At 42.2% G+C, this 15,207-nt stretch overlaps 1 protein-coding gene across 1 annotated transcript in view; it reads left to right on the forward strand.

Annotated features, from left to right (window-relative positions):
* NECAB1 (N-terminal EF-hand calcium binding protein 1) overlaps nt 1-15,207 on the forward strand; it is a 1,444,409-nt gene that overhangs the window by 713,662 nt on the left and 715,540 nt on the right. The window contains exon 4 of the mRNA XM_086967008.1: nt 1,205-1,230. Coding sequence (XP_086823134.1) covers nt 1,205-1,230 — 26 coding nt within the window. The remainder of the gene's footprint in view (nt 1-1,204; nt 1,231-15,207) is intronic.

Genomic DNA, 15,207 nt, shown 5'->3' on the forward strand with positions numbered 1-15,207 from the left:
TTTGCAGATGTTAAATCCCTGCGTTAAAGCAAAGTTAGTGCGATTATGATTATCGCTATGCTTTATTGTTAATATCGCGAAGCTGCCTTAGCGATATTTTCCCGTATTCTTTTGACAGCCACGCCTACTTTGTATCTCATTATCGATGCTTTGCGAGTCGTGACAAAAACGGGAGCTAAATGAAGGAAACACGCGTGTCTTTGTTAATAATGCGATAAAAGTATCACCACTTTTTGCCCGAAAACGGACGCTAAAGCAGTGATAATTCTAATGCCAGCCCTTAATAATATGCCCCTAAGTCTTTTGTCAAATGTCTGCAGGTGCATATTCGTACTGGTGTGTGCGTGTCCGCGCAAATGCATTGTTGATAACTGTGCTCACTTTGCATGCATGGACACTCCTAGCCATGCAAAGTCCTGCTGCCTAAAGACCATGACTAGATGAAGGTTGCTACCATCATCACTCCAGGCTAACAGGCAGATATTGATTCCATTTTTTCTTTAAATTACGTTTTTTCTATTGCAATTAAAAGGTGGTAATAGACAAGTAGCTCTTTTTATTTCGTAACACCAGTGCAATTTGCAAAAATGTGTTATACCTAGTGACATAATAAAAATATATTTCAGTGAAAAGTTATTTTACATGCTCTCGTATATTGCAAATAACACTTAAAATGTTGTCGTCTTTCTTTCTTGCCTCATTGTTTGACATTCGATACTGGGTTTGGTAATGTTCTCTTAGTGGCATGTCATGGCAGCCTCTTCTCTCTTTATATTGCCATACGTTCCACCCATATGTAACCCAGGCGCCTGCAGCACGCACAGAGGCACTCCACAACAAGAAGGAAACATTCACAAACTGAAAATATGGTTCAAAATTAAGAGGTGCGATATTACAGAAGACAGCTGGGGCACACAGGGAGCTAAAAACACTGAAAAGCCTTTTCTCAGTCGGCTCAGAATCATACGCCTGTCTGAGCAACTACCTTTTCTCACGGAAGACAGAAGGTCGGGCATCCCCCTGTGGTCTTCTCTAATTGGAGTTTACACTTTTGGTGGAGCTGCTGTGTATACCCAGTCTGAGAGAAACATGCTTTCCGTGTCATATGTGACAGTAAAGTAGACATTTGCAGCATGAAGTACACTGTCTTTGCCGGCAATAAATGATGCACAGCTAATAGTGTGTGTTTTCTTATCTTTTTCAGCAACCTGGACACAGAAGAACTCTACGGTAAGAGTCATTAAAAAAAAAAAACGTATGCACCTTCAGTGAACAGGACCTTCTCGGGTTGCACATTTGTTTTGAGAGTGCATTGTGGCGTGTCATGTAAATGTAAATGTAAATGTACAGGAATTTATATAGCGCAAATCACCGAGCGGTTTCTAAGTGCTTGCTTAGGGAACCTGTCCTGGTATTCCCCGGTGAGATAACCCCGGCAGGGTATCCGCAAGGTGAAAGCCAGGCATCCCGCCGCGAGGGGCCGTTGGGGAGATTAAGCAAGCTATTGCCCAGAGTCGCAGAGTGTGAACCCGTGAATCGAGTAGGCACCGGAGCGAGAATTGTCGAGTTCATGGACATTTTAGGACTCAAGACCTCGCCAAACCGGGAATCGAACCCTGCTCCTGGGCTGACCTCTGCTTCCAGGTCTGCCTCCTCTAACCAGTGAGCCACACTTCTCCTCTGTCAGGACTAGGAGTAGAGTTGTGAGGAGGAAAGAGTGTTGCAGTATTATGTTATACTAAGGAATGTTTGACATTTGTTATTTCAGAAAGACACTACTGAGTTAATTTGGTAAACTGGAGGGTAGTGCACGAGGGATAACTTGCAGCTGGGGGGGATCAGGGGGTGGTGTGAAGAGGTGGTTGAAGTTCATCCTGAACAAAGGACATATTTAATGGGGCTTTTAGTAGACACAAATATCAGCATTCTCATGCCTTCACTTACTACCAGATGTACCATGCCAGAGTGACAACCCCCTTATGTCTTTTCTTCTCTTACAAGCAGTAGGTAAAGTGGTAAAATGACCTCTGGGAGTGCTCCTCCTGGGTAGGATATAGCGCCTTGCCCTCTCACCATTAGGGAAGGTTAGGCGCTATATCCTCTTTTAATTGGTCTCCATCACTGTTCATTGCCTGGGGAACTGGGGTGCGTAGTGGTGTAATAAATACTGCCTCTTGCTGTAGAGGTTTCAGCTGCACTATTAGCCCTTTGAACTGCATGCATGGCCTCTCTAATAGAATCTGCTTCCACCCCACACCATTGTGGATCAATCAGTAACTTTATTTTAGTACAAGAAAGTGCAGCACTGTATCGAGAGAAATACTTCACTAAGTAGTATATTAATCCGCATCCTTGTGAATTTTGGTCGAGTACTAATCAACTTGCATTTCAGGAAGAATATTATGCTTAAATGTTTGTAGATAAGGATCCTCCTTACAAGATAGTTTATGGTTCTTGTGCCCTGTGGTAGGGGAAATCCCACCTGCTCAGCTGCATTGTCACTGAGAGTGAATTTCACTCGAGGTTCACCACTGTCATGCATCATACATTTTCCCACAAAGCCAGTGATGGCTAAGCCTTTGAAAGCATTAAGCAGTTTCTCCATCACCTTTGGTGAAGACAAATCCCCCAATTATCAAGCCGCATTAGAATGGCTAACACATTTCTTATAATCTGATAGTTTTAATTGCCACATCTTGTAATGACAACCTTTGTATGGGTTATTTCGCAGTGCGTTAACATTCTTGACCCACTTCCTCAGGATCTGGCAGTCCCAAGAAGTATGCATCTTCTCCTAAGGCGTGGTGTCAACCTATAATGGCTGACTTTCAGTCAAACTCTTCTCTTGATAGTCAGTTAGAGAAAATATAGAATTATACATGAGTAGCTGAATAATGGGGATGTTTTTCACAGTGGCGTTCTAAGTGGCATCAAGTAGCCAACGAAAGCAACACTTGATTCATGTATGATGTTAACCCAGAAATCTGGGGTAAAATACATTTCTTTTGTTCCCAGTTATCCTACTTTAATGTTATGTATGGCCAGTCCATTTCATTTACCTTTGCTGTCATCAGCTGCTCAGGAGTTGAGGGAGCAGATAAGCAACATGACTTACTGGGGTCTTTTCACCTACCCCCATAAAAACCCTGGCCTTCTTTCCCTCCACCACCCACTTTTCAAAGAATGGTACCTGGAATGCAGATGTCCTGCTAAACCATCCTCATTATTCGCCTCATCTTCTCTCCAAATTATTACAACAATACCTGGTTTCCTGCCACTCACACCCTTCAATCTCTGCATTTACCCGGTCCCCTCCCACCCAAATTGAAAAAAGCACCTGGTGTTCCGTTACCCACCCACACCCACTTTCTTCAGCCCTCCCCCTCTCTTTGCTCAATTATAGAATAATGGCTTCACCCCTGCAACCCACCACTCTCTGCGCCTTCCTTATCCTTCCCAGCCGAAGCTGTGCTCTCTGTTCTGTGTGGCTAGAAAGCAACTCAAGTGCCATATTCAGAGACGCTCTGAAGGCCATTTCAGCACTGCTTCGAAATGCCTCTATCAGGCTGGGTCTGGAGAAGGCTGCACTCACAGTAGCATGTGGTGCCTGGCGCAGAAGAACTGAGCGCTTTTCTTCTTCTTGTGATGTGAAAGCAGTGAGGAACAAAATTCAGAATTTGATATACATGATACCAGCTACTTATCAGAACCACACATTAAAACCTCCTTGTTTCTTTCCCTTCAGAAACTGGTCTACCCCGGAAAATAGTTTGTCCAGTCTCAATGGTGATTACTACATGGCATTTCAATGCCAATAGACCTTGTGGACAAACCATAATTAACTGAACACATAATCTCCCAGGAATCTTTCAGTTCTCCAAAAATGCTTGTAATTTAAGGTCTATTTTGTATCTATTTCAGATGTAACAAAGAATTGATTTAAACCTTTCCTCAAAGTATGAAACTTTGGTGTCCCAGCTCTCAGAAGCAATGCTGAGACCTAATGGTTCTTTTATGTTTTATCTCTTAAAGTCTAACGCTTGTCAATGCGACCATAATGAGCATCAAGATAAACAAGACAATGTCATCTTATTTCATCACAAACACTTCTTAAACACAACTCTCAACAGTCTAAACACGTCAAACGTTTGACACACTCTGGACTCTGATTCTGCAAATGCTCGATCTCCACAAATAATCCCAAATATAAAAGTACAATTATTGTTAAAGGGAATAACTCCAGAAGCCACATGGATGATGTCATGTGGAAGCCACTGATCGTGAAGTGGAGCGACAAAAATGTCCAAGAATTAGGTTACTGGCTATGTTTTAGGTCTGGAGACCTTTTGATTTTACTAAAATCATATACATAACACACTTACAAAAAAGGGGTTTTCAGCCACCTTTCTTCACCCATTGGTCTGTTCTTGTGTCAGTCACAGTTTGCTTCCACCCAGCTCAGCATACAGCATGGGGCAGTGGGTCTACCTACTTAAGCCACTGGTGACCTTCACTTTGAGTGACAGCATTTTACCCTTTCACAATGAGCATATTGACACACAAGCTACTTCCCTTCAGTGCCAGTGTTTTTGTTTTTACTTTAAAATTACTTTAGTGTTGTCTATGTTTGTAGAGCCTGATGTGATAGAAAGGCACTTTCTGCCAGATCACAGGGTACATTCCAGCTTTATCCGTTCCTTTCTCCTGCCAGTGCTGGTGTAAATTGCTTTTGAAGTTGCCTTTGTTTATCTCATCGCTGGTTTTTCACATCATAGCAGAAGCTTACATGAACTTTGAATATAAGATCATGAGGTTGATCTATCTTTTCAATCCTGTCTGTCATGTAATCTTTGCTCTCTCTTTCTTTTTTAATTCCTTTTCTTTCGTTTTTTCTGCATCCTCTTTCCTTTTTCTTTCCTTTTTTCTTTCTTCCTTTCTTTCTTTCCTTCCTACTTTCTTTCCTTTTTTCTTTCTTTCTTTCTTTTATCCTTTTGTCTTTCTTTTTTCTTCCCTCCCTCTTTCTTGCCTCTCGTTTTTTCTTGCTGTCTTTCTTTCTTTCTTGTCTTTACTCATAATGGCAAGAGGCTGTCAGCCAATGTCAGACTGATTGGCTGTTTTAAGTCCATGTTACCCAATAACATTTCTATATTACTAAATGATATGTGTAACATAGTTACCTATGGGGTTTGCAGCCAAACCTCGTCCATTAGTATGTGCTTCTGTCATTCACTTTTTTCTTCCTCCCACTCTAGCATGTTTCATGACCTCATTATGCAATATGGCTTGCTGCCCTTTCACAAGACGAGCATCAACATGCAAAGTAGTTTTATTCAGTGCCAGGGAGCAATGTGGCAATGTGTGCTTTTTCTTCAAACCAAAATAATGTTTTTGTCTTTAACCAATGTTTTTGTTTAGTTTGGTGAGGGTTCAGCAGCTTCCCATACAATAAAGTTTTGCAAAAAACATGACAAAACAAGGCTTTCCAAAAGGCTGGCATCCAGCACCAGACCTATTTGCTTTGCCAATGCTTGTTCTTCTTTGCAGTGTAACAAGCATTTCTGAAAATTACAAGTTACTTTGATGGTAATGTCACACACCACGTAATTTACCCAAATGTGTTCAGATGATGAAGGTTTGATCAGCAATGGCAATGTTACCGCCACTTACTCCTTATTTATTACAAGAGCCTCCTAAATATAGCTTAAATGCCTGCTAGTAATGGTAATATGGGCCCATCAATTTCTGCATAGTTACTGTCCATTCTCTAAATTGGTGGTACACTTGATTTCCAGAACCTGTTTATGTCATGGGACATAGAAAATTACAAATAGCAATTGTGTGAAATCAGGGATCAAAGCATGCAAGTACAAATTCCCCTAGAATGTGAGCAATTTATGGATTTTGATGTGCCTATTACAGCCCAGAGCAGCACTGCCTTACATTCTATTGTCATTTCCAAATTGTGTTTTATTATACTTCAGTTCTATAAACGATCACAGATTGAACTCCTTGTGAAAGAGCAATACTTGTTGCTGCAGCTATACAGACCTCACAGAGAACAAAGGAACTTTTTTGACTATCAATTAGAACTTCAGCAATTTGTCATGATTTACTCAATACAAAGATTGCTCTGTTCACTCTCACATGTCAAAAACCGCCCACTAAATGTCAAACCCGGCTATATTTTCTTAAACTACCTGAGTACTGGGAAGTCTCCTGCCGATGGGATAATGGGCAGGTTGGTTAATCTACATGTCTAACAGTAACATCGCGAGAATATTTTAAGATCTGTGACAGTGAAGCGCATCTCGTTCCTCTGTTATCCCTCCAAGTGTTTCCACTGACTTGGATGACAGCTGTTAGCAGTGATGACAAGCTTGATGGTGGCTGTGTGTGCCTGGTGGTTTAAAAATGGGTCCTAAGTTAATGCAAGGTCCGCGATCACAACATTTATGGAGGTATACGCTGTTAAAAGCTCCTCTAATGCCCCTGAGGTGGCATATGCCTTGAAGAGAACGAGCGGTGCAAACCTAATCAATCATTAAAAGAAAAAACGTGCCTCCTTCGAAAAGCATTGGAAAAAGCCTTTCAATATTATCATTTGGAAAATGAAATCATAATTAAAAAAAAAATGGTGTCCCATATGATTGAACAGGGCCTACCTGTGGCACCCTTTGTCTCGGAACTGCCAGGGAAGGTGATGAGGTGGGAGTTACTGATTAGTCCCGGTTTAAGAGTTTATCACCTTACCTAGGGACGTTTCTAGAAGTCCAAAATCTTCTGTCGAGCAGGCCTGGAGGCTGTAGCATGAAAGCACTCCTCGAGGTCATGCATGTAGAGAACTCCATTCCTCAAAGTAGCAGATCTCGCCACAGGAATCCCTCACATAAGCACGAGAGGCTGGAGACAGAAGGAGGCGGTAATCAGGTGTGATGGGGACCTCGAGACAAAACAACCTAGGACAGAAGCCCCCCACAGGAGCAGACTGATAAGTTCAGTCAGCAGTGAAGAGCGTTCTATGAATACAGCCGGCACAGCAGTGTCTACGCACAATGGAACTGCAGCAAGGGAGGAAACCGGTCAGGGTCATGGAAAACAAAAAAGAAGCAGAAAAGAAAAGGCAGATTTGTGATTCAATTGCTAATAAGGAACCATACAACTAAGCAGTTGGAAGGCAATTGACCCCTACCCATGTTTTTTTCTCTCGTCCAGTGATTAGAATACACACTGGCTTATGTAACTCGGGTAAAGCATCTGCATGACAGCAATGTATGCATCCGAGAGAAGCAGCTGTCTACTGCTTGCATATTGAGGGTGCCTGCCATTGATCTGTAGCAATAACTACATATAGGAATGACGGCCTATAGTCAGCTCTTGGACCTTAGTTGACTATCTGCTCTGTCCAGGACTCATCGGGACTACCACGTTGGTTGAAGGGAAGGAATGCTCGGATGACTCCTTAAGCAAAACGGGATAGCATTCCATATATTCAGTGACTTTCTGCACAAAAGTAATTTAAGAAGTCCTAAAACCTTGAAATCTGAAGAAACTAAGAATTTCGATCTAGAGAAATATTTGATTCTGACACATTAATCAGGTGCGATCTCCACCTGGATGGGTTAGGACGGGATATTCGAGGCTGTAAGGGCGCACGTGGGAGTCGAAGTTGCTGCCACATTTAAAGAAAGTACAATGTCACAGCACTCTATTGGGAGGGAGGGTTCTCCAGGGGCATATGTGGGTGAGGCCCTGGGGGCGATCAGAGGGGCTGGCGGGATGAAGCAAGGGGAAGTGGAGCGTGTTGGCAGTGGAAGGAAAATCTTAAATGTAATTCCCTCAGAAGACGTGACTATTGATGCAAAGCACAAGAGCAGTACTCACGTGTATGTTGAGGCAAAAGGAGGAACTTATGGCTCATGGCTGAATTATTTATGTTACTTCTATAAATGTGAACACATATTTCAGACCCTGTTGCCTTAGACTTGCTCATAAAAATTCTCAAAGTCAAAAAGTTCCATATAGATGGAGGCTCGACAGGGTATTGTTGACAGATCAGAAATATTTGGCGAAAAGAAAAATCTACCCTATTGGGTAAATACATTTGTCTGGGAAACCTTCAAAACATAATTAGAGGGGAACTCGAGCAACAATTAGAGGGAAAATCATTTCATACCTCAGTCAAACCATAAACTGAGTGAGAATAATTTAAAACAGCTTCAAATTAGATTAGCTGGTGCAGAATAATCATTAAATGCAGAGAAGCATTAAAATCATGAGAAGTAGGAGGAAGTTATAAACAATCTAATGGGGTAATACATAGAACATGAGATTTTTCGGACTCGGGTGACAGGTTAAAAGGTGTATGAGACGTTGAAATTAGTGGCACGGAAAACTAAGGCTACCAAAGCTAAAACTGAGATGAGTTATGTCTAAAAATAAGACTTAAAAAACAGATTATAGATCCAGGAGAGATACATCAGACCTTTTATGATCATTATCGAAGTATTTATCAAGCCAACTATAATACATCTAGAGAGGTCACAGACGAATACTTGAATCAACTGAAAATGCCAGCCTTTTTTGCGATAATGCCATTGGGTTTCAGAGGATAAAATAGAGAATGTATTAGACAGTTAGCTAATACTAAAGCCTCTGGAGAAGATAGCTTTTTTGTTTGAACACTATAAGACTCTCAGTTGAATTAAAAGCCTTCATGACCACACTACTCAATAGTATCTTAAATGAGTGTAGAATTCCACATTTGTTTTCTTTTCAAGGGGACATTAGTTAGCTCCATTCCAGGCCTCAGCTGAGGACATAGATCTGCTTAAAACTTGGGCTCTCTTGTCTTTCCCTGGAGGTACCAAGAGTGTGATATCTCAATAGAGAATGAAGGGGAGAAAGTAAAAGGGAGGGAGAAGACACAGGAGCATTTGTTGTTGCACGTCAGCATCAACAAAACATGCAGAGGAGTAGAATCAACGTGTGGAATTTCCTGATTACTTACTCTTAGATAGTAGGAGAGAGAGGTAGATGCCAACAAGCATTTAGGATTAATATATAGTAATTTTAGCAAGTCCTGAAACTATATCCTGGGAGGACAATCCATGTTCATAAACATAAGTAAACAAATAGTCTATTTGATGGAACCATTAAAGGAGAACAATTAAAAAAGTGAAGGACACAGAATCAGATGGACAAACTAAAAGCCAATGCAACTATGACCCATTGTTAGGCAAGGAACTCTATATGTAGTGAAATTACATAGGCTCTTCCACTAGTGACCCAAAAGTGTACTGCAAAATGAATTATTCTCTTGAGATACCCCTGCTATAATGTCTTTTTATATGCAGAAAAGCACTGGACCCCATGAGCTGGGACTATCTGTTTTCAGTTTAGAGAAAATTACTTTCCCTCAGCCTGTGCGGCTGAATGCAGCCCTCTAAACCAATTCAACAGCAGCAATAAGGATTAATAACAAACTAATCACAGATCTTATAATCACAAGCCATGCTATATTTTCTGAATCATTTTCACATTACTTATTGAACCGTTAGCCACTATTTTAAGCATGAACCTTAAAATGAAACAGGTAATGCAAGAGTTCACAATACTTCTACTTTATGTGCCCTTTTTCTAAAGAAAGAAAGGCTGCTGTGCTGCTGAAAGAACTGTCAGTCTGCTTGTCTCTTTTAAACTTTGCTGGACTCCTGCTTTGCTGTGCCTGCTTTGCTGCCTACAGCCCTCCTTGCCTGGGAGTGAGAAGAACTGGACCTGCATCTCTGCATCCCCAGAACCTAAGTGACTCCAAGGGTTTGCAGGTTTGCCTCTTGTTATGACATCTCAGGGACATCAAACACTTCCAGCAACCATGCTACAGACTCTGAACTCTGCCAACTATGAGTCCTGCCAAGCAAAGTGGTGCCAATCCAGTCCTGGTCTCTTGGAAGTGGGTTTTCTCTCTGTCTTCTGCTAAACTGCACGCATTGCTGTTGTTGTGCTGGTTGGAACTGATGCATCTCGCCTCGACGCTGATGCATCGCCACTGAAGACGAGGACATTGCGTCGTCGGCTGTGCAGCTCGACGATGGCACACCACCTTCATTAAGAGAGGTTCAACAACCACACATCTCCGACTGCGCGGATTGTACCTGATGCATGCCTGCATCTGAAGGTGTTGTGTAGTTCCTAGGACACCCCAGGACTTGCGCTTTTTGGATGAATTAAACTGAGGGCTTGGTGTGAAGACAGACTCTGGACACACCCACAGGATGAGTTAGCCTTTAGACCTGCTAGCTCTTCAGTGCCACTGTCACCTCTCTGTACCACACAGTGTAGTAGGTAGTTTCTGGCAACCACTGAACATGACACCCCCGATTCCTCCGGTATCGTGGAAACAATAGGGTATCTTTCGCTCAGTCACTTGTGCTTGCTTTTTCTCAGAATACATAGAATGTCGATTGGAATGGTTTCAATAAGTACTTATTGGTCACGCGTCAGTCTAGTATGAAACATGTTAGCTGTGACAATCAAGAGACAGGAGCAGACAAATGTAATCATGAGTACCAATATCGTGAAAAGTAGATACATTTTAACCATAATGCGAATAAGATGAATAAAAGCATATTACATAAAACTATAGTGTTGGCGTACTCCTACCATACGTATCCTACCTAACCGTGCCTAGCCTAGAGGTGTAGGTGAAACATGTATGTGTAAATGCTAGGATAAGTCCTAGTGGACCCTAATAGAACCTAATGGAGCCAGGAATTCCCCAGGGAAGTGCTAACCCCTCACCAGATGGTTGTGAGTGAAGGACCCCATCTCTGCATCAAGGATAACACCAGGCAAGGGATGTAATGCCTCTGCCCGTTGAAGGATCTGCCTGCAGTGTTTTGGTCCAGCCTGGAAGGAATTCTTCCTCTTCCTTAATAAGGGAGAGTGAGAGTCTTTTATACTAAAGTGGTCACTCCAGGGTTTTTCAAGAATCGATATGTTTTGAAAACATTTGCCAATCCCCTCCTAATCCTTTTGTAAACAAACATGAGCATATGCAGCTGGCTGTTGGCCATGAATGAAAAAAGTGGTGACCCTTGTACAGTATAAATCTGCAGTGCCCGGGGACTTGTTTTGTGTACATCAGATACAGGGATTAAGATATGACACCAAGAGCCTGGTGTTGGAGAGACAGAATTCAGCTACTGGGTAAAAGGTCACCTGTGTAAGACCGTTATGTCTTGTGGATGGGATGTAATGTATGTAATCGGTGTATACATGATGGTACTAACCTAAGGAACATGACACCCCCTCTTCATAAAACGGTCAACAAGGTCTGCCAAGCGATGAAAGTAAAACGCATCAAAAGGCATAAAAAACCCTTCATATTAAACCATATTTAAAAAGTGTTTAAAATTGTCCATAAAGGTAAAGACTATAGTGAAAGTATTCTTCCCTACAAAGCGTTTAAAAAGAGGTCCATTATATATTTGGATATATTGTCATTTGTTTTTCTGAGCACCCTGAAAACCACTATGTTCTTATAGAGCAGAGAAGAAATAACAAAGTCTGTTTGACCTTCAAATTGATACATGTTTAAAAATTGCCCAAACGGTTCCCAGCCCAGGAGAGGCAAGGTTGTTTATGAATCCTGCGCTGAAGACTCAACATCACAGTACATGTAATCCGCAGGAGGCAGTCCCTCCAATACCTCTAGTATGAAATCAAGTGAGCAGAGGTTGTCATCGCTATTTCCCACGGCAGCCATCGGGGAAGAAGTAGATGCCTGTGTGCCTGAGGTTGATTCTTGCACATCCATTGTAGAGCTGTTCTCCGGTCAAGCAGGAGCTTAAGCGTCCCGTGGAGGCTCTAATAACGCCATCATCAACATGGGAATACGCTGTGAACAACTGTGCACATGGGCCCGTAAATGCGCAAGAAGCATGTCTATGTCTGGTGGCGCAACCGATGGAAGTGTTAGACAGAGGTCCAACATGCTTCCAAATCTGTAAAAGGGACAGCGGAATACTAGTAGAATGCAATCAAGCCAGGCTGGTCTGAAAGACAGGAATAAATGCTCACTCAGCTCTTGAAGCCAAGTTAACCCCATTAAGAAACCACCAATCGCTCACGACAACCTCGTTCCAGCAGTTCTCTCTCCATGTGATGCTGACATCTATTGTGAATCAGAATGCCCACTACCGAAAACAGGACCAAAGGAATCCCTCCAAAAATGCTTCCAAGTACTGTTTGTATAAATGATGGAATCACTCATAAAATGGTTTGAAAGGGGGTTAACAGACCTGATCCAATGCCCTTAATTAAGTGGACGATGCCACTCGAATCAGACATGTTAAAGATACGATGGACCATTTCTCCGACATAGAGATGGATGTTCGTACGGACCAACAGCTGAATCTCTGCCAAAGGCTTTGCCACATGGAGATCAAAAGTCTCTCGGGCTGAAGTTAAGGCCACATTATGCTGAAACAGCATGGCTTTCAGTCGGCCAAGAGAATTAAATCCTATGTTGGATACATTCAACGAAGGTCACAGTGGTGCCTCCCTGTGCGAGCCCGGGGAAACAATACTTGCTTACAAAAAACAACCCTGGAGTTGACGGTCACTAGATAAGCAATGCCCGGTGTCATTCCACTGCATTCTGTAGACCGTGACTCTGTTACAGTGAAAGGTAACTTCTCTAGTTTTTCAATGAGCAGCATGGTGTACTTCGCATCTCTGCGTGCCCTGGTCAATTATCTGTCGGTCAGGTTGTAAACCCAAAACAGATTTGTGTCTTTAATGTATCGCCATGGAACGTGGCCAGAACGCAATTATTGAAGCGTCCAGCTTAGAAGCTTAATAGCGCATAGCTGTGATTGTCTATGTTGTAAGATAGACAAATCTTGTTCCATTATGTCAATAGGTGAGGACACAATCGTGCCCAGTGAATAAATACAAGACAAAAGTATGGTCATGCCATTGGTAACCACAGCTAAGGCCTTTTCTATGTTAATTCTATCTGTTTCATGAAGTCTCTCAGCAGCTTCCTGTTGGGAGATATTCCAAAGTTCATTGTAGATGGTATACATGAAGCATTTCCTATGTGGTTCCTTGGGACCTAACAAGAAATCTCTAAGATCCATGTTGTCTGATAAAAGGGTCAAGTGTTGTTTCACCTGTGATAATGTCGAGGTCTTTAGCCAATCTAGGCACAACTTCCTGATACTGTAGGAAGTCAATACCCCTGGGTCATCTATGTGTACATAGCATGGATCAGGCCTATGGATACTAAACCTTACGTTGTACCACTGAATCATGACTGACACCTATTCATGTCTACCGGCCAAACCAACCAACCAACCCTTCCAATCGGGAGATGATGAATTGTATAGACCTGTATCATGTTTCCCTTCACTTGTAAGTGTGTTGTTTGGAATACCCTTGAATGGGGCATGTGAGGGGATTCTCATTGTTTTCAGGTCTTTGATTTTTGCAAACCCATAACAGGTAGTTTGTTGCACTGTTCTGTTCAGGAAAATCATTTGTAATGGTATCTGAAACGCTCTAAATAATGCCTCAGTTCCTTGAACCTGCCACTCTCTTGTCCCCCAGATAGATTTTGTGTCTATGTGTCTTTCCGTTAGTCGAAACCCTGTATATGCAATTGGGAGATGTTTGAAGTGGAGGTCCCTGTCGCTTACAGCCACCACCAAATGCTGGAGGCGTTCGTCTCTGACCCCTCGCTTCAACGTTAGGCTAAGTAAGGACACCGTCTGAGATAGCCCTGCTCACCCATTTAGTAGCTTGACACTACCACTGGAAGTAACCGAATAGGTGTAGAGGTGGCGAGACTCGCAGATTAAAGTTTTAACAGCGAGTGAAGATTTGCCTATCCCTATGAGCCCATGAAGCGGTTTGCAATATAAAACACTATACCCCGCCTGGTGAATAACAGGAGTTTGATGGACGGGTAAACCGTGAGTTATCCTGAGGAGAGTAAAAATTGTTTATCTACCCTCATTTTTCATTTCCTAACGGTGTGGGCAGGCCTTAGCGTGCTTGGACCCCCGTAGGATTGTTTTCAATTTTAAATTTGGTCCTGAAGATAGCTGGGCTGACTTTAGCTTTAACGGCAGAAACATGTTGACCAGTCACCTTTTGATGTCCCTGGACAAAAATTAAAAAAATCCAGCGACTACACAGCTTTTAATGTGAACAACTGGCCCCTAATAAAGTCTGTTGAGGCACAGTTGTGATCTTTTAAAAACACACACTTTTTTGCACTGATCACCACTTTCACACATACCAGCTCCGCTGCACTTGCAGGCGTGGTAGCACACAGGTGGGGATAGTCAGCCCCTCCTGTGAACGAACCCCATGATGAAGCATGTCACCTTTAGGGTGAGTGAGGGTTCTTTTAGAAAATGATTAATTTTCCATCTTTTTCCCTTCATTTAATTAGTTGACCATTCATATCTTTGGTAATTTTTCACCTTGTTTTCACTGCAAGATAGGGTTTTCACTGGTGTTCCTTTGGCGCTCTTTTGTTGATGACAGTTATTTAAATAAGGGGTAGGAGAGTAGCCGTCATTCCCTTCCTCTCTTGTTGTATATACATAAGTAAGGACACCGTCTGAGATAGCCCTGCTCACCCACTTAGTAGCTTGACACTAGCAGCTAGGCTTATCTCCAAGGCACGAGTGTTCAGAATGTGCAACCACACTCACAGTAACCCCATGAAGTCATCACAAATAGACTCCACACGAGTATTGATAAAATGAGTATAATCTTTATATAAGCAATTATACGATACAACCACATAATACAAAATCAACATATAAGAATGGGTAGTATTCTTTCCAGTGGGCTGGTAGGTTCTAATCCCAGCCACCGCTTCTAACCAACAGTTAAGCTCACTTCTGACAGTTTCCCAAAAGGTTAGGCAAGTCGTATTGCTAGAATCACACATGTTGCAAAAGGAAACAATACTGCAATTCATAACAATATTCTCTTATACTGTGCAACAGAAAACAATGCAATATGTAGCGTCACAGTCATGTACTTGCAATTTAAGAAATAATGCAATGCGTATCACCAACATGCCCTGTACCAGGAAGAAACAAAGCAATGTGTCACGCTACACTCCTGTACAGTGCAATAAAGACATAATACACTGTGCCACCTTATACTCAGATACTGGGCAATGAA

This window comes from Lissotriton vulgaris, chromosome 4_1 (assembly GCF_964263255.1).
Source record: "Lissotriton vulgaris chromosome 4_1, aLisVul1.2, whole genome shotgun sequence".
NCBI classification, from domain to species: domain Eukaryota; kingdom Metazoa; phylum Chordata; class Amphibia; order Caudata; family Salamandridae; genus Lissotriton; species Lissotriton vulgaris.